Genomic DNA, 19,040 nt, shown 5'->3' on the forward strand with positions numbered 1-19,040 from the left:
AAACAGGTGAAAACCATTCATACCATGTTTTAGGGGGTGAGCACATGCACTTTAGCACTGATAAAGCAGTGGTCAAGTGCCCAGAGTCCTAAAGCCAATAAAAAGAGTCAGAAAAACAGGAGGCTGATGGCAAAAAGTTTGGGGATAACCCTGCAGAAAGGGCCAGGTCCAACAGTTCTGGACAGACAACCCAGAAAGATTTGCTCTTGATAGGTGTAGAGCCATTCTACAAATACGTTTTGGATACAGAAAGGTTTGAAAATTATCTAGAGACTTTGTGGGTGTTTCCTAAGCACAAAATAATGTTCATGGGGATCGCCAACGGGATACATTTAAAGAACTGTGAACTTGTCTCGCTATCTCTCCTTAAATGTCATTTGTATATGGGTATGGAACTGAAAGCCTGTTTATGTTTAATAAAAAAGACTTTAAAAAAAATAATAATAATGTTCACAGTGAACTCTATTAATCTCTTCATCAAGTGTTACCCCTTATAATACTGTAAGATAGAGTTGTAAAAGTTTATTCAATTAAAGTTTTAAAGATTATTATCCAGACGCTCAAGTATACATATCACCAGAATATTAGTTGTAAAGTGATTAATGAAACTTTGCAAGTAGTTTAAAATCAATTTGTTTGCTCTTCAGAGAACCTAAATAGTGTTATCACGATTCTTTTTAAGGTACATATTTGAGCTCAAATACGAACAGCTACCTCATAAATATTAGATTTTCTCATCCAGAGGCTGAAACATTCCACAACTATTAACAAGCTGTATTTTTTTCTAATGCTGAAATGAGTGCAGAGTTTGTGTTTTCCAAAGCCTTAAAATATTAGTGTATGATTGCAGTTTCATCCAAGTTTCTGAACTTGGGGGTGCCTCTACAACAACTAAACTATACATACTTGGGCATACCGGCGGTCTTGATTACTAGCTGTGTTTCCAGACGCTACTAAACCACACTTACCGTGATGCTTTTGGGGCCTTTATTTTTAAAGCCGGGTGCCCAGATGTTTCGATCATGACCCTGATTATTCACCCCCAAAAGAGCAATTGACATTGCAGAAGTAGGCCTTTGGGCAAGCAGTGCACTCTGGAGCCTGTGGTCTCCCAACTCTTTCAATAAACCCAAAACCTAAGGTGGCGGAGATTAAAATGAGGTGGAAAGAGGGTCTGGCCTGAACACCATGTGACATTTCATCTGGAAGGGCTCAATAATCTCAACAGTGAGATAGCTGGAGGATACAAATAGCATTGGTTAGGAATACAATATCCCCATCTCCTTAATCTTCCATGCACTATCAGAGCTTTTTTAAAAGCTCTTAGGGTGCAGGTAAGAGACATTGCAGTAGAGGATAATTGATGCAGCCCTGCTATCATGCTTTTTAAAGAGTGCAGAGATTAGATTAAATGTGGGGTGGCGGGCTAGCCCGATCTAACTGCATGATGAGGCAGGGAATCCGCTTTCTGCCCACATTCTTCAACAATGTGCCGGCCTACTCTAACATAATTACAAACCTCTAAAACTTCTACAGTGTATCAATTTTCATCCCCTGGCTGCTTTCAATTAAATAATGACAGCTCTCTGCTAGATCCTGATTACGACCACAGTCGCCCGAAGTCCTAGTCTTTGCCTACTGATGCAGGGGCCAGGAAAACTATGTAAAGCAGGCATCATTTGAATGGACACCCATCTTCGCACAGAAAGACAAAATACCACCCAAATCAACCTAAACGTGTGGCACTATTAACCAGGACTGCGGGGTATTTTGCTGCACGCCCCTAAAAAAATAAAACAAAAAGGTGACTATCACACATATGATTCTCTGTTGCAGAAGAAACCAATAGCAGGAGCGGTCACCACCAAGGTTCTAACCTTCCACCCTTAGAGATGAATTTCTGTTTTAAAGCAGACACACAGACAGAGGGGATGAGGAGCAAACATTGGCCAATTTTCTACCCAATTGTTTTTACTGCCTAGTCTGAATTTATAGATTCTTCAAGCTTTGGAGCAGTGATAAAAAATGAAATATGTCTGGCATTAATAATGCGCACAGTAGCAATCATAAAGGTGAGTCAACGTTGTTTCTATAAGATTGATTTTTAAATGTATTGTCATTTTTGAACTACTAACATATAGAAATGAATATTGTTAACAATCCTATTTAGAGCTTTTTTTTACCATTGTATAACATTTATAATAAGTAAGCATGTGTGTGTAAACTCGTGTGTACAGGATTGTACACACTTCCTTCAAAGACCTATAATTTTAATTTCTTTCATGATCATTCGGAACTCAAGAGGAAGGCATTGATTTTGTAAGGCAGTAAATTAATTTTATACCAGCAATAGTAATACTAAATCACATACTGACACTTAAAGGTAAACATGTCTGGTCATTATTTTTGTATAGTTTACTTAGATGTTCTATTAGTGACACAAGCTGTGGGTTCCCACCTAGCTGTTCAATTTCTCTATAGGCTTCTGATTCAAGTGTTATCAAGGTTTGCCTGGTATACTCGAAAGAGCCCACCTTTTCAAGATAATCCACACAATATTTTTTTATGTCTACATTTTCTGTTCGCTGACGAAGGATGTTTTGCACTTGAGTACTTTCTGGTCTTGACCATATTGCATGGATAGTAGGAAAAGAAAACTTGCCCTCTGTTAAATCTTCACAGAAACTTTTGTTCTCACTGTATTCTTTAGAGTTTAAATTGGCATAATCATCCCGTATTTGGAAAAAAAGTCCAAGAGCGTTAAGAAGGGGCTTCAAATCACTTTTATAGATTGAGAATAATTGCATTAGGCCAACGGCCAATCCAAAAAGTCCTCCTGTCTTCTTCAAGACCATAGTCTTATACTGAGCTTCGGTTGGGCATGCGTAGGTATCTCTCCAGTAAATATCCAGACCTTGTCCTTGGTGCAGTTCAAGCAACTGCTGGGTAAATATTTTAACAGCGTCCGGGTGACCAAGAGTCAAAACTTTTTGAAGACCAAGGAAATAAACATAATTTGCTGAATTTATTACAGATGGAATGCCATATATGCTGTGGGCCACAGGAAAGCCCCGTCGTAACTTCGAGTTGTCTTCAATGTCATCTATCAACAAGCTGGCATTGTGGAGCATTTCTGTCACTTCGATGATTATCTGAAAGAAAATAATCATGTTTCAGAAAACACAACATCATCTTCACACATCTAAGTTTGTGACAAATATGAACATAAACAATTTAATGTTTATTTTCGGTTTGTTAATTCCATTTTATTTAGCCCCCCCCCCCCCAAAAATCCGAAAAATGTACATCATAAGAAAATATTTTTTTTCACAAACAAAGAAAAAACTAATTCACTTAATTTAAAACACTGGGTGGGTCTAGGAACCATCAAGTTTGCAAAATAATTAGAGGGGGGGGGAGAACGTGACAAACTACTACATACATTGAGTTGTTCACGATAACCTTAAAGATTATGCAGAGCTGGGAAGGATAAGGAATGTCTAGCCAGACAAAAGCCATAGCAATACAGAGATCTGGCTTAAGGAGGAGCCGGTCTACCCAGTAAAAACTGAATGCATAAACTAAAATAAACTACTCAAGGGGATCTTGTTGAACAATCCTTTGCAAAGTGGTCTTTATAGCCGACTTCATTAGTAAAAAAATTCAATCTAAGGGTGTCTCCCACTCCGCCCCCCCTGCCCCTCCCCAAGTCAATTCAGAAACACTCTCCAATTGCAAGTAATTGGTTCCTTTTTTACAACGAAGACCGATAACAAAGGCTGAGCTTCTTAATGATCCATTATCCCATACTGACCCACACATGATCTCCTCAATGACCACGCTGATGACGTCGCTTAGTTGTTCCGGAAAGCATGACCTCAAAAACAATGCCTCCTGGGTCGCCTTCAACCTCTACAGCGATGAAACTATCCTAAAATCACTAACGGCTCTGAATCCCTCCAAACACTTCATGGTCCCTCTCCCTGCAACCCACCTAAAAGACTTCATTCCAATGTTAGTGCCTCTATGGACTATGATCATAAACGCTTCTCTTCTGCAAGGAGCCATCCCAGACATCCTCCATCCTGAAGAAACCATCGGCGGACCCGTCTGACTTGAATATCTATAGCTAAATATCCAACATCCCTACCCTAGCCAAACTATTAGAAAAATATGTTCACACACAGCTTAGCAACCACATAGACCACTTCAACCTGCTCAAACAATTCCAATATGTTTTTTGGACCGGGCACAGTACCGAATCAGCCATGGCCCACATTTTAGAGGACGCATTACAAATATTGAACAAAGCTAGTTTGTTAATCCTGCTTGACCTATCCTCAGCCATCGATACAGTCATACACGACAACTTACTAGACCTTTTGAAACATAGAATGGGGCTATCTGAAAAGCTCTAAATCGGTTCACTTCCTTCCTCCAAAACAGAACACAAAGATTCAAGATTAATCAATCTTTATCCAAGCCCACCCAAGTCACTTTAGGAGTACCCCAGGGATCTTCCCTCTCTCCGACATTCTTCAATTTGTTTATGGAACCACTCACCGAGCTTCTCAAAACCTCAAATGTCAAATATCACATGTACGCAGACAACACACAACTCTACATTAAGGTCAACTCACTTGAAGACATCAAGTTCCTTAACGCAACGCTCCAAAAAACACAGACCTGGCTGGCCAAAAACGACTTAAAACTAAACACCCTCAAAACAGAATTCCTTTTAATCGCTCCCCCAGCCAAACAACCATCATCCGTGAATGGATGAAGCACCTAACTGCACTCGACGGCCAACCTCGAATTATAGACTCTGTGAAATCGCTAGGAATAACTCTGGATAATAAGCTTAATATGCAGAATCACATCAAAGTAGCAATGAAAGGAGCAAATATTCAGATGAGAAGACTAAAACCCTTCATACCCGCAAATAATTTTAGGTTTAAAGCATTTTATTGAGACAATACAAAAACATAAAACACTTGCTGCAAACAACAGGTGCCACGGCACAGCGATTGAAAGCGCGCCGAGGCGCCGAGTCGCTCCCAATGAAAGGCCCATAAAGGCTAGTCCGTCTTGATGCTTAGAAGGAGACAGCAGTGCAGAAAAAGAACAGTTTCGCATCAGAGGTACGGGACAAGAGCCACCTCTCATATGGAAGAAGCTTCCTGTCTGCCGTCTCCCGCACTCGTGGAGGCAACGCCCAGTGGCGGACCTGCAGGTATCACAGTCTCTCCATCTCCGGCAACGAGTATTCTTGTCTGAAACTCAGAAAGGGAATGACTCCCTCCGTGTCGTACACATGAAAGAGTGTCCTGCACCCTGCGGCCCGCCAGTGCGTGAAGGTCCCCGGCTCCATGTCTGGGTTTTCTACCAAAGGTGTAAGCGGCGAGGGAAACTTAGTAAGATCGTGGGTGACATTAGTGGCGTCCCACAACTTCGGGGGGACTCGCGTAACAAAGGAAGGTTACAAGTTTGCGGGACGGTGAGCCCTGCGCAAGAAGGGCACCTCCTGCAGAGGCCGGCCAGCAACCGCCTGGTCTTGAAAAAGCCAGTGCTTATCAGATTCCCATCTGCTCCACTCCACAAGGTACCGCAGCTGTGCCGCCTGGAAATACTTGCGCAAGTCCGGTATCCCCAGTCCCCCTGCTTCTGGGGCCAACGTGGAAAGTGCCCTCTTCAGTCTAGGTTTGCGGCCCTGCCAGATGAAACGCGCAAGGTCTGCCTGCGTTTGCTGAATCCACCCCGGTGGGGGCTGGAGCGGCAGGGCCCGAAACAAATAAAGAATTTGCAGCAGCACCGTCATCTTCACCGCAGCTATCCTGCCCAGCCAGGAAAGCGTGCCTCGACTCCAACATCCCAATTCCTTCCTGATGTTTGTGCCCAAGGCAGTCTTCTGTCCCCTCAATGCCCAACACGGCACATGTGTCTCGGAGAGAGCAGAGCTGATGCAGGGTTCCATTCCAGCGAAAGATGAGGCAGAAGGGATGCCCCCACGAGTACGGAGTCTCCTTTTCCCTCAAAAAGTCCGTAGCCACCTTGAATATCCTTCGTTTGGCAAGCGTTATGGCCGACAGGTCTTGAAATAGGGCCACAGGGTACTCCCGAAGTGGTAGCGGCTTACATTTCCGCGCCTCTCTCAGTATGAGCTCCTTGAGAGCATAGTCGGGCAAGAAGCCAAGAATGTCCGGGGGAGGGGCAGAGGACCCTCTAGCCGTGCCCACCCTGTGGGCTCTGTCAATCCGAATGGGGACGTCCACCTGTTCTCCCAGGACTACCCGGAACAGCACATGCAGGAATCCGGTAACATCCGTGCCCTCTTCTTTTGATGGAACACCCTGGACCCTAATGTTATTCTGCCGGGACCTGTTCTCCAGATCCTCGTTGTGTGCCTGGAGATCTAGCTGTTGATCCTGCAGCCGCAGGACCTCCTGTTGCAGCTGTGCAATTTCCTCATCTCTAGAATGTCCAGCGGTCTCCATAGTGGCTACCCGTTCGCCAAGACTGTCCACCTCCCGTCGCACTTCCCTGACCTCTCCAGCCACTTCCTGTTTTAAAGTTTGAAAATCCTCACGCAGCGAATTAAAGAGGTCTCTAGGAAGGATCTGGTGATGGGAATCTCACTCTCCCCGGTACCCTGCAAGACTCTGGACGTTCCTGGGGACGCACCTCCTCTCTCCCCCTTCTGTTGCCCCCTGCCCAACATCTCTGGGAGGGTCCGCTCGCCCTTCCTCCCCCGCTGCCCTGTCATACTGGTAGTCCGCTGTGCCGCAGCCGCCTTCCTCTGTAGCACCGTGGTGGTCTCTCTCCTGTTCGTCTACACCCCCCCCCCCCGGGTGTAAGCCGCCCAGATCGTTCTTCACGAGGTATGCCGCTCTAAGTTCCTCCTGGCCCAGGGAATGGTCGCGACCCGGTCTCGCAGCCACCTCAGGCGGTCAATCCCCACTGATGGCGCTCCACTGTCTCCCTGCCACAGTCCGCCTTCGAGACCGGCGATTCCTAGCGGGCTCCTATTGTGTGCTAGCCCCGTGGGCCCCCTGCGCCCCACCGCTCAGTCCCTGCGCCCCCGATCTCACTTAACTGGGCTTACCGCCTGGGCTCCACTCCTCACAGGCGCTCTCTTGCAGGGCTGATACCTCACAACGGGTCCCAGGTCTGTGCCTGCACCATGGGGGGAATCTTATGCTCCGGTGATCCACTTTCAGGGCGGCCCCCGGCACCAGTGGGTCGGGGTTCTAGCCCTCCGCCCGATCCTCTGCGCCACCCTTCCGACTGTTCCACTCCTTGGGGTTCAGGGATGGCCGTCGCTGCCTCTCCGCTACCTCTGCCCCCAGATGCCATCTAGGTGCGGCCCAATCCAATGATCCGCTAGCCATCCCGGGGCGAGGGCGCCCCCTGTATTTCCACGGCAGGCCTCAACCCCGGTCTCAGGTAGATTCGCCGCAGCCCGACCGGCCTCCTCTCTCCGTAGGCCTCAGCGCCACGCCTCCATGGCGCCTCCGCTCTGGGCACAGCAGTTAGCGGCCTCGCCGCACGCCGGGCTGGGCCTAGTTGCGCCGCCCACCACGGTCCTCGGTACCTCCAATCCACGACGGGCCTCAGCTGGCGGCACCCGGCCCAGACCACGGCCCTCCTCCAGGACCTCCGGGTCGCCTTGGCTATCTGTGCAGCCTCCTCTCCTCCGGGGGCCAGGGGACCCCCGCCACCTTCTCACCGCCTCCTCCAGCCACCACTCGGGGTCAGGCACCACGCAATCTGGGGTACCGCCGTCCCTCCCGCAGCTCCGGGCTCCTCCTCCACCTAAGCTGTAGGCCTCAACCCCGGCCTAGAGTAGGCACACCGCCTCCGGGCCGAAGGAGGCCCCACTCCGGGCCAGGCGGTGCGTGCAGGTTCGACTCCTCAGACCCCTGGACAGCCGTCCGGTTATCGCGCCTCACACCGTGTCCGGCGGGCCCAGCGCCACAGCCTCCGCATTCTCACGGTGCCTCCAGTGGCCGCACGCTGCCTCCGTAGCTTCCGGGCCTGCTCCCACTGCCAGTCCAGCCGCTCCGTGCTCCGGCGTCTCAACTCGCCAAAACGGCTCGCACAGCTCCATGGGCGGCACCGGAGCGTCTCCCAGATCTCCGGCCCCCACCTGGATAGCGCGGGGGGGAGAAAAGCGCCAGGGGACAGCACCGGGTAAGCCGGGGCCGAAGGAAGTAGCCGGGAGCACGTCCGCTCACTCGGCCATCTTGGCCACGCCCACTCCGCAAATAACTTTAAACAGGCAGTTCAGACTCTTGAAATCCTCAGAGTGGACTATGGGAATGTCACACTCTGCGGCCTTTCTAGATCAACGACAGCCCCCTAAGAGCCACAATCAACTCAGCCGCTAGACTCGTCACAGGCTCCAAAAGAAACCATCACATCTACCCTGAACTTGGTGCCCTCAATTGGCTACCTCTCGCAGCCAGAATCCAACTGAAAATTGCCTGCATGACACATAAGGCACTGCACCACAAAACCCCGAGATATCTAGCGGCGAAATTGGTACTATCGGGTGGTATCAGAACCAATAGGAGTTCCGATAACCTTCTACTGAAACCACGTTTTCCAAGAAGAAAACATACAACCGTACCTCCTCCGGAATGGCCCCCAGGATCTGGAACGCCTTGCCCCCAGATACAAGACTGAATCCATCCACAACATTTTTAAAAAAAGAAGGGAAATCGATTCTTTTGGCCAAATTCACTTGAACTATTTTATACAGTTATGTATATAAGTGCTAATCTATATTAGTTACCATTTCTGTATTAATCTAACTCATAGTATTTTTATGCTTATGTCTACCACCTATTTTTGCTCTGTAAAAGTTCTGATACCCGCAAGGTTCTTGTTCGCGCTATACAAAACATTCAATAAATAAATAAACACACACATTTCTTAACTTTAGACCTAACAACATTTTTTTTTCGCTTACCCTTCTCAATCCTGAGATCAACTTTAGACAAACCTAAGTGCTCGCTTCCTCCCTTAATCTTATTCTCAATTGTCAAGTAAACTGCAAAATCTCATCTGCTGGGCGTTCAAGTAGTTCAATATGCATCCACACTATCTACTAAATGACAAAACCACAAACAGCCAACTCTTTTCCTGATCCGAGGACTGCACCTACTGAATGCAGCACCATCTATCTTGTCAATTTTTGCTTCACCAATTAATAGCTGGTTGACACACAGGACAAGGGTTCCAATTTAGTCTGGGGGATCTAGCATTAAATAGTGTGATGTGTGATCAGGGATTTTCCAGAATATATCTTATTAAATCGTCTAAAGGCTATCACCACTGAAAAAGCACGAGTTTTCCTTTCACTAATTAGCGGTGCTCAATTTAATTCCCAGTCTACCAAGATCACAGGTAGCAATAACCACAAACTAGCCCCATTATATAAGAGATCAGATGGCAGACCCCTTTTTCTTTCATGTGCCCTAGGACGCCAAATGTACAATGCTCATATGGTTGTTTTTGTTACAAATAATTGGGAAAAGTTTGTCTTATCAAATCCATCCTCAAGATGCAAAGTTTGAAAAGGAAGGCGCCACAACACACTCCTCAGTGCCAGCCACACATACTACTCACCTTGGAACATGGTCTGCCAAGCAAAACCACATGGCTGCCCATGTGTCATGCTAAAGCTCATTTATAGTGGTATAAGCACTAAGTATCAGATAGGGATTCAGATTAATTGAAACATCCTGTCCATCACTTTTTAAACATATCTGAAAAGCAGCTTAAGTGTTTTCGCTGGGGACACATTTTCCCAAAACAATTTTCATGAAATTATATTTAATATATGCATACTAAGGAGGGGGGAGGTCTTTCTAGCAGAACCCTTCATCTATTGGTCTGATCTAAAACAATCACATTTTGTGTCCGCCCAACACAGACTACAAAATGAGGGCAAGCTAGCCAACTTCAGTCTTTGGTTCCCTTCAGTGAGAGCTATGAGATTTAGCTTTTGCACATGTGGACTTCCACCTTAGTTGACAAAGTCAACTAAGACTATAAAGCAACCAGTTAATTACCAGTGGCTTACATTATTTCAAGTATTCAATTCAATTCACTATTTTTGTTTTACTTCAGTCGTGCCAAAGATGGTCTCCTGGCATATAACCAGTGCTTTTGGGATGCAACCACCACTGCAAAGTCCTTTTAACACTCTGGTGATGCACACAAACAATGACCCACACTTTCAGTAGTTCATCAAGGAGGGGTACCTATGTTTGTATGTAAGTAGGTGATTTATAAAGCGCAACTGTTACTCTGAGGAGTGTCCTAGCGCTATAGCAAAAGAGCCGTCAGCAAGCAGGAAAGGAGAAGAGTTTAAGTGGAGGAAAAGAGCTATGTCACAACCCTTTCTTCAGTAAGGACACTCGGAGCGATTCCAAGTCCAAGGATCACAGTCTGAATTGTGAGGAGACAATACAGTGTCCAAGTGGCACTAATGGGGATGGTATGCAAGTCTCTACAAAGGTAATCCGCCTTGGATGTAGCAAGATGGAAGATAGAAAAAGTGCAGAAAACAATGGGCAACTAACATGAAAGGCAGGGGTCTGGCCTCAGATGTTATCAGCGAAAGGTGGCGTCTCACCTGGAAATGCGGAGAGAATTTACAAAGATGGCACTCTACACAATGCAAGCTTCCTAAGCAATCTGAATCCTAGGGAGAGACAGGACACTCTGGTCTATTATAAAAGCTCCTGTCAAAGGGCCCTCGCAGTAGTCTCGGGTCGTGGAGCCTATATGTTCATGCTGCAAGTTTGAGTTGGTTCTCTACCCATGACTTCCTTCTACTCATGCCCAAATAAGGGAAAAAAACTCATTTCTGGACCCTATACCTGGCTCTTAAAGAGGGGTTACAGAAAAAAGAGCTCTACCACATACCTACTCTTGATAAAAAGAGCTACCGGTAGCGTGGACAACCAGCTATATCAGAGCGGATTACTTCAATGGGAAGCAACATTAAAAACTACAGCAAAAAAACCTTTGGGAGGACTTGTGACAAGTCCTATGTGCAAGAAAGCATGCCAGATTTGCAGATCGATGAAGCCAGGAGCAAGGTGGTACAGGAGTATTGCCACAAAGTCATCGAACCAATCCACATGCAGTATATTGGGTTCTCAAGAGACATACCAGTCTTAAGCACTACTGTGAATTGCAGATCTTCCTGAAAAATGCACAATTAAAGTAGTTTATAGGGGTCACCTTTCATGGTCATAGGGCATCTCGGACGTTTTCTCCTTCCGGAGCAGAAAATGTTGTCCCAAACCCCGAGAAATGTATACATTTATTTCTTAAGTGGTGCCAGATTCTCTTCTGTAGGCAGGAAAAAACGACTAATAACAAAGATGCTCTTTTTCCCACGGTGAATAGTGAAAGAACAAATCCATTTGTGGGAGGCACCTACCAGCACTATGAGAGGTGGACAATAACCGTTAAGTAAAGAAGCTTCACTTGAAGAATATTTAAGGCTGTGAAAGACTTCTGGAGATTTGGCACTCCAAGTGACAAGAGCTGCCGTTAGGTTTCAAGCATGGCCCGCCGTTGTCAATGAGGTTTAAACTCTAACCAGTGAGATTGAGCAATTCTCACCTACAGGAGTCTTTTAGGGATTTCCCATTATGGGATTTGGTCACAAGAGCCTGAAAATTCCCTCGGTTACCTGATGCCCAAAGTATACTACTAAGCTTTCTAATATCTTGCATTTGCCTTGCCTTAATTGTGTACTTTGGTCTCTGAAGCAGCTACAGAACTTTCCTCTGAAGGCTCAGGCGATCTGCCAACTAGATCTTAAGATAACTATATTATCTAGGCAGACGACACAAGGAGATCACACTAAGAAGATATGTCTCTTCTATTTTACAACATTTCTGAAGTATATCCATGTCTAAGGAAAAAACATTGTCTCATGGATCTCCCCCTCCATGGTCGCCAACAGTGTTCTGGTCATCTGCCAGACCGACACAGGACTTTCCTAGATTCACTTGGGTGTATATATAGTGTATTGGAGTCTAATGTAATACAAATGCTACACTATTTAAGCTTACGTCATAACATGCTATGTTTGTAAGACTGACAACAGTGTTAGTGAAAAGCAGAAATGCCCAGAGATCAAAGAGTTGTCTACTTTTCCAGTTATGTGGGGTGTGTTCCTCATCTAAATATGGCAATGCTTGCTGCTCTGCATACATTTTTGATGTATACTGTTTAGCAAGTGTTATTAAAAACGTGTTGTGTCATCAGTGATGAAATCTTAGTTTTCAAATGGCACTGGCAATAAGTGTATACACATTTCACAAACACATGGCACGAAAAGCGGAGGAAAACACTTTTACACAATAAAAATACCTGGGTTTTGTCTTCTGGAACATTCAGCCAATGGTTAAAGGCTTGTGAAAGCTTGGTCCTTACTTGCTTCCCTGAAAAACAGCAGATTTACCTCATTAAAAAATTATTTGGTGAAGCTGTTGTAGTAAATCTAGTTGTGAATAAAACGAAATGTTCTAAATTCTAAACATGAAGACCCTATACTGGAAACTGGGATGCACATAATTTTTAAAAAGTCAGAATATTCTTTGATCAACATTTATTTTTTGCATTTGATCAGATTAGATAAATACATGTACAAAAGATCGCTACTGTAAAGCGAACTTAAATACTTGGCGTCAAAAAGAACAAGTTACTTACCTTTGGTAACGTTCTTTCTGGGGAATGTTCCAACTGCCGATTCTGTACCTTTTCAATATTTCCAAGCACCAGACTGAATCCAGAAAACTCTGACAGCTGCTGAATGCAGGAGGTAGCGCCATCAGACCCCCAAACCCTACTTTTTCAAGTTTGGATGTGACAACATAGAGCTGCATATTGGAGCTCAACTTTCGAGCTAACAACAGTTCATGCATTAAAGGTTTCAACATTCTCCAGCGCAGTAACAAACAAGCATTTACAATGCAATGGTCTCGGCATTATTAAAGGTAGAGCTATTGGCATTGCTCATGACTTTTTTTTAAAAAATCATAAATAAATAGCATTGTCATTTACATTGCCAATAGCTTGATTGTTAAATAAATGGCATTGTCATTTACAATGCCAATAGCTTAATCGCTCGCATATGCATAACCTATTGCATTTACACCCACACAGAGCCACACACACACACAGCCACACACACGAGCCACACACACACAGGGCCACACACAGACAGGGCCACACACAGACAGGGCCGCACACACAGACAGGGCCGCACACACAGACAGGGCCACACACACAGACAGGGCCACACACACAGACAGGGCCACACACACACAGACAGGGCCACACACACAGACAGGGCCACACACACAGACAGGGCCACACACACAGACAGGGCCACACGCACAGACAGGGCCACACACACAGACAGGGCCACACACACAGACAGGGCCACACATAGACAGGGCCGGACTGGCCGTCACGGGCACCCGGCAATCCCCCGGTGCGCCGCAAGGGTGGGGGCCGGTTTAAGGCCCCTGGGGGCTGTTTTTGTTACAGGGCCGTTTATGCAGCATAGCTGCAAAATCGGCCTTGCAACAAAATCGGCAGAAAAACCGTCCCCGGCAAAGAGCTCAGACCTCCCCCTGGCGGCCGTCCGAGCACTTTGCCGGGGGGAGCTCATTGTAACTCACTTACATTGACTCATTGTCTGAGTCTCGCTCTCACTCTCTCCTTCTCGCTTACTAACACTTACTCTCATTCACGTACACTTATTCCCATTTCCCACCTGCTCTCACTCACTGAAAATGAATGTGCAAGAGTGATGGAAGGGCACAGGAAGACTTCGGTGGTGGGAAAAAATGATGAGTGGAACCAGGAGCAGACAGACTTTGTGTTTGGCAATCTGGACATTTAGTAGAACCGATGGTAGGTTATTTGAGAAAAACTTTGAACCGCAGCATGTATATATATATATTCAAACAAATTAATCGCTGCCTGCATCTAATCTGCTAAAGTAATCTGCCACCTTTGCATGACAGAGGAAGGTTTTTCTCAATTGCAATCCTGCCCAAAAATGTGTCTGAATAGCACTGACCGTGACAGCGTCTCGTTTTTGTGCACTTATAACAGCAGAGACATCGGTACTAAGATTATTGTTTTCATCTTCGACCAGCATGGCCTGTGTTTAAAACCAAAGCGCATGTGGTTCGCAGCCAATCAACAGCAAATATGGTGGCGGGCGTAAGGTAGGCGGGGAAATAGTTCCTGTCACCTAGCGACCTTGAGAGGACACAGTGGCCCTAGCAAGAGGGCTTCCCTGGCTGCGGCGCTGGCCACAAGCGGACACCGAGACCAGACACAGGCGTTCCCCTTTTCTCAATGCCAGACCGATAGCGGGTCAGCCTGTAAGCAGGGGCCATGGACATGGAGGTAAGCGTAAATGGCGAGGCACTTTGTGCTGTGGAGTCTGCCCAGCTCCAACACTTTAAACAGTACGCATCACTAAGCCCTACGGTGTCTTCGGGAATGCCGCGTCTAAGCGCGCGGCTTGGGGATCAGCGAGTATCGGCTCAAAGGCAACCATGGACAGTGCCTTGAAGACGTCATCCCTGACCCCCAGGTTGCTCCGGGTAAGAGACAACTTTCAGCTGTTGCACATCCTCACCCAGGCCGGCCTGTCTTGCTTGGTCACTTAATTTAAGTGCACATTTGTAACGCTTTAAAACGACTCTGGCATACAGCACGTTATATCGTGGCTTATTTGCTGGCTTTAAATCGTGTGAAAGAGACGCCCTGTGTTTTCGAAGAAGCACTCGTAATAACGCTTAATCAAACCCAAGCCTCGATAGCACAAAGTTTGTGTCCTCGAGAGGCAGCAAGCCCTGTCCTTTTCAGACTGGGGGCGTGTTTTTTAGGTTTGAGTGACTGAAGACGTCACAGATAGAAAGAACCTAAAAAACACGCTCCCGAATCTGAAAAAGACGGGCTTAAACGGAGTGATGCCCCTCTCCTCCAATGGCTGGCCAGCATTTACGAGGCCAGCAAATTGAGAAGAGGGGCGGGTTCAAGCCCCCAAACTAAGAAACATTAAATCTCGGAGCTCCGCCCACACTGCTACGCAGTGCGACGCAGTCCTCGACCTAAAAAGGAGGAAATGACAGTCTGAAATCTAGCTTAGAACCTTATTACCTAGCAGAAAATAACAACAAAAAAACGTAAAACAACCCCTTACCCCCAGAAAAGTATCCACGTTCCTTGCTCTTGTAATTGTTATTTTTAATCAAATAATCCTCACCTTTTAAATCAATACCAAAGCAGAGCTCTCACAAGCTGGTAGATACGAGTAATGACTAGGATGTCCCACAGTATAGAGTGAGATAAATGGCCTCTGTGGACCTGAAAGTTGGTAAAGTAATGCCTGGTGAAGATATGGTGTACACCCAAAACCGGAATGCATCTAGGTAAGGCAGCTGTAGCAGCATTTGCCCTGAAGGAATGAGTGTATAGACCCTCTGGAAATTTCCTTTCGGACGAAGCTTAGCACAGCAAAGGACAACTCATCTTGACAAGATCAGTTTCTAGACACCCTTTCTTTTTTTAGTGAAGCCAACATAAAGTTGATAGTCCACATGGTGCTCCTTTTTCCCATCAATATAGTAATCAAGGGCCCACTTAGGATTCAGCCAGTGAAGCCTTTCCACCTCCTTAGAGGGATGTGGAAGGGAAAAGAATGCAAGGAGCATAATAAACTATCTCATATGAAAGGGTGACATCGGTTTTAGGAGAAACTAACTTATCAGGAAAAAAGATGGTATATGGGATCTGGACATACAATTCCTAAGCTACAGTAACAAGATGAGCAGAAGTGAAGGCAATAAGAAAACTTTTTTTATATATGTTTTATGGTTAGATAAACAGTCATCACATCCTTAGGAAATGCATTACATCAAAGTACACATCTACTGGGCAAAGTGACCTACAATGGAGGCTCTATATAGCTTGAAACATATTTCACAGCTTATCATCATCATCTATCCCTCCACAAGAGGTAAACAGAGCCTTACTCTTAACAGTTACTCAGAATGCCCTTTAGTGATCACCTCCAGCAATGAAGGGATAAGGCAGTTTCCTGTTCCTCCACTTTCTCGGCACGACAGCCGCTGTGTAAATGAGCTCCTACTCAGTCTTCTGCTTACTTCCTGTATAATAAATATCAAGTTGTAATAAAACTATATAAAAAACTGGAATCGTCATCATTAATATTTCCACAACATGCTTGAACACATTATAGGAGGTGTTCTACTTACTCTACAATGAGGAATACCGCCATTCACATATCCCATCCATAGTGGCAGGAACACATGACCTAGTTTGTGTGGGTAGGATAATCCTTGCCTCAGTTCTTCATGAAACGATTGCTAGGAAGTTTTTTATTCTATGTCGAGACCAGAGGTGAGGATTATGCAGGTTTAAATTTAACTTGCCAACAAAGAGGCAATGTCCACAAAGGGTTTGAGGTAAAACCTCTTAAATGTGGACTCCGCGGACAAGTCTGCCTTATTCATAAAGTCCTCCAGTCTCGCCCCAACTGAGAATGCCTTAGAAGCCATTGCTCTCCTTGCTAAGTGAACTCCAAAAATGTTAATGTCAATGCCTGCCTCCTGCATGACCCAGTGAATCCATCTCGCTATGGTGGGTGATGAAATGAAATCGTTCTGAAAGGTTTCCTTAAGGCAAATCAGAAGTTGCCGGTATCCCATGGTCTGAATTACTTAGTAGCCCCCTCATAGGCCTTCATGCATTCCATGCACACAATTTGGGACAGTCTGCAAAGGCAGCATAGGAGATCATTCTTGTATGCGTTTTAGTGGGCCCAGATATAGTGAAGGTGACCCTGTCTGGTGTGTACATTTTGCCTGCGAGCATCAGTGCCTCGACATCAGCTATACATCTGCAGAACACCACGCAGAGTAACAAAGCCAATTTAACTTATAATTCATTCCTGCTCATACTTATTCTGAGGCGATGACAGGACAGAACACAGTACAGGAAGAAGAAGAGATAGTGCGAAACCTCTCAGAAGTTTGCAGACCAATGGATGTTGCCCTACCAGCAGATTTTCCATTGGTAAGTCACCTGCTGATGTAGCCGATGTAAGCCATATCTTTGAGAGACAGTTTTGCCAGGAAATTCAAAATGTGAACTATGCCAGATTTCAAAGGATACAAGTGTTGTTGAAGACACCAACTCAGCCATTGTTTCCAAGATGGATAATATCTTTTAAAGGTACTCTCTAACCATGCCTTGTGAATGAGTTTCTCAGCTTGGTCTGAAAGTCCTTGGACTATCCATCTCTGCCTCCAACGCTCCATGCCATCAGAGGTAATCCCCTTTCCTGAATGATTGGATGTGCAGTGCCCTCTGGATTTCTCATAATGTGAAGATCTTTGGGGAGACGGATTGGAGAATCTCAGGAAAGTGGCAGAAGAACTTGCAATCCGCAGATCAAAGTTAGTAGGACTAAGTCTGCTGCCCATCTCCCGACCTGCGCTGACACCCCCATGATCCCCCTCCCCTGTTTGCGATGAAGGTAGCCCTGTTTCTAACTACAATCCTTGGAGGGGGGGGGAAATCAGTCACCAAAGCTCCTGGATCAGGTCTCCAGAAATTGATCTATCCTGGATGGCAAAAGGTCTATGGAAAATGGACCCCAAAGTTTGTTCAGAAAGGCAAACACCGGTGGATCCAGTCACCGAACACTTGAATTCTCCAAGATATCTCGAATTCTAGTATGGAACACTGTTTGTCTGTTCCTGGAAGGTACGCCACCGCCACCAATATCAGATTGGAAAGGCAAAATTTCCAGAACTCCTACGTGATCTGGATGAGTATGTTCAACTTGAGCCTCCCAGATGGTTGATATGCCACACCGCCGGTATATTGTCCATCCTTAGAAGCATTTGGCTCTGTTCCTGGTCTAGCGCCTGATCACAAAGGATTCAGCCAGGAGCGCCAGACAATTGATATGCAGATGTTTTACGAGTTAGCATCAGATTCTATAATGATGTGTGGGTCGGAACCAAAGATCGCTCTTCCACATGTCCCAACCACCATTTTATCTCCTCCCTGGCCTCTTCCGAGAATGGTACCAGTTTTGAATAAGAGTCCGCTCCACAGGTGGAATGATTTGAGGTGCTGCTGTAGTGTAAAAGCCTTGGGACAAGTGGCCCACATTCTAGGCCAGTTTGCAAAGTGACGATCTGAGTCTGGTCAGGACTCTACGCAAATCCTGGTGAATCTTGAATATCTTCTTACTGTCTACGCTCAGAGAAGTCTGCACCGAATCCATCATGTAACACAGGAACTGTATCCTCTGTGGCAGAGACATCTCAGACTTCAAGATTGATCGGGAACACCAGGCTTTCTAGAAGGGAGACAGTCATTGACAGGTATCTTGCAAACACCTACGTAAATAGGTCCATCAGGAGGATGTCATCCAAACAGATGAGTCGTATGCATGGAGTCAGAAGGATTTCCATCATTGGTCTGTGGACCTTTGTAAAGCACCAAGGTGCTGACGATAGACCAAACAGGAGTGATTTGAACTTGAAGATCTGGTGGTGCCATGTGAACTGGAGAAAACTCAGGTGGGATTTGAAGATGGTAATGGCCAAGTAGGCATCCTTGAGGTCCAGTCAGACTAGCCAATCTCCTTGGTGTAATATGTCCCAGAGAAGGTGAACGCCCTTCATCTTGAAATGGCGATAGACCAGTTATTTGTTGAATTCTGGCAGATTAATGACAGGGCTGAATCCCTGCTCCTCTTTCTTCTCTACCAGGAATATATTGTTGAGAAACTCGTTGGGATGGGGTGAAGACCCGACAATGGTATTTTGTCTAGCAAACTTGTTACCTCCGGGTTTATGATGCGCATCTGATTGGCTGAAAAGGTAAAATGGCACCATGGACAACCTAGCTCTTTATCACTATCTGAGGACAGGGTGGGCAGGAATGCT

The 19,040-nt window shown here is 45.8% G+C and overlaps 1 protein-coding gene across 5 annotated transcripts in view; it reads right to left on the reverse strand.

Moving 5' to 3' along the window:
* Positions 1–509: 509 nt before the first annotated feature.
* Positions 510–19,040, reverse strand: part of LOC147663757 (geranylgeranyl pyrophosphate synthase) — an 83,049-nt gene continuing 64,518 nt past the window's right edge. For 3 of the 5 annotated variants that reach the window (XM_086950223.1, XM_086950225.1, XM_086950224.1), the window contains exons 3-4: positions 12,400–12,470; positions 2,084–3,152 (exon numbers count right to left, since the gene is read on the reverse strand). In XM_086950223.1, the coding sequence (XP_086806349.1) occupies positions 2,364–3,152; positions 12,400–12,470 (860 nt within the window). In that variant the 3' untranslated portion in view covers positions 2,084–2,363. Of the gene's footprint in view, positions 3,153–12,399; positions 12,471–19,040 lie in introns of all 5 variants that reach the window. The other 2 variants (XM_086950221.1, XM_086950222.1) reach the window with 1 other exon arrangement.

Source organism: Lissotriton vulgaris, unplaced genomic scaffold (assembly GCF_964263255.1).
Source record: "Lissotriton vulgaris unplaced genomic scaffold, aLisVul1.2 SCAFFOLD_1498, whole genome shotgun sequence".
Classification (NCBI taxonomy): Eukaryota; Metazoa; Chordata; class Amphibia; order Caudata; family Salamandridae; genus Lissotriton; species Lissotriton vulgaris.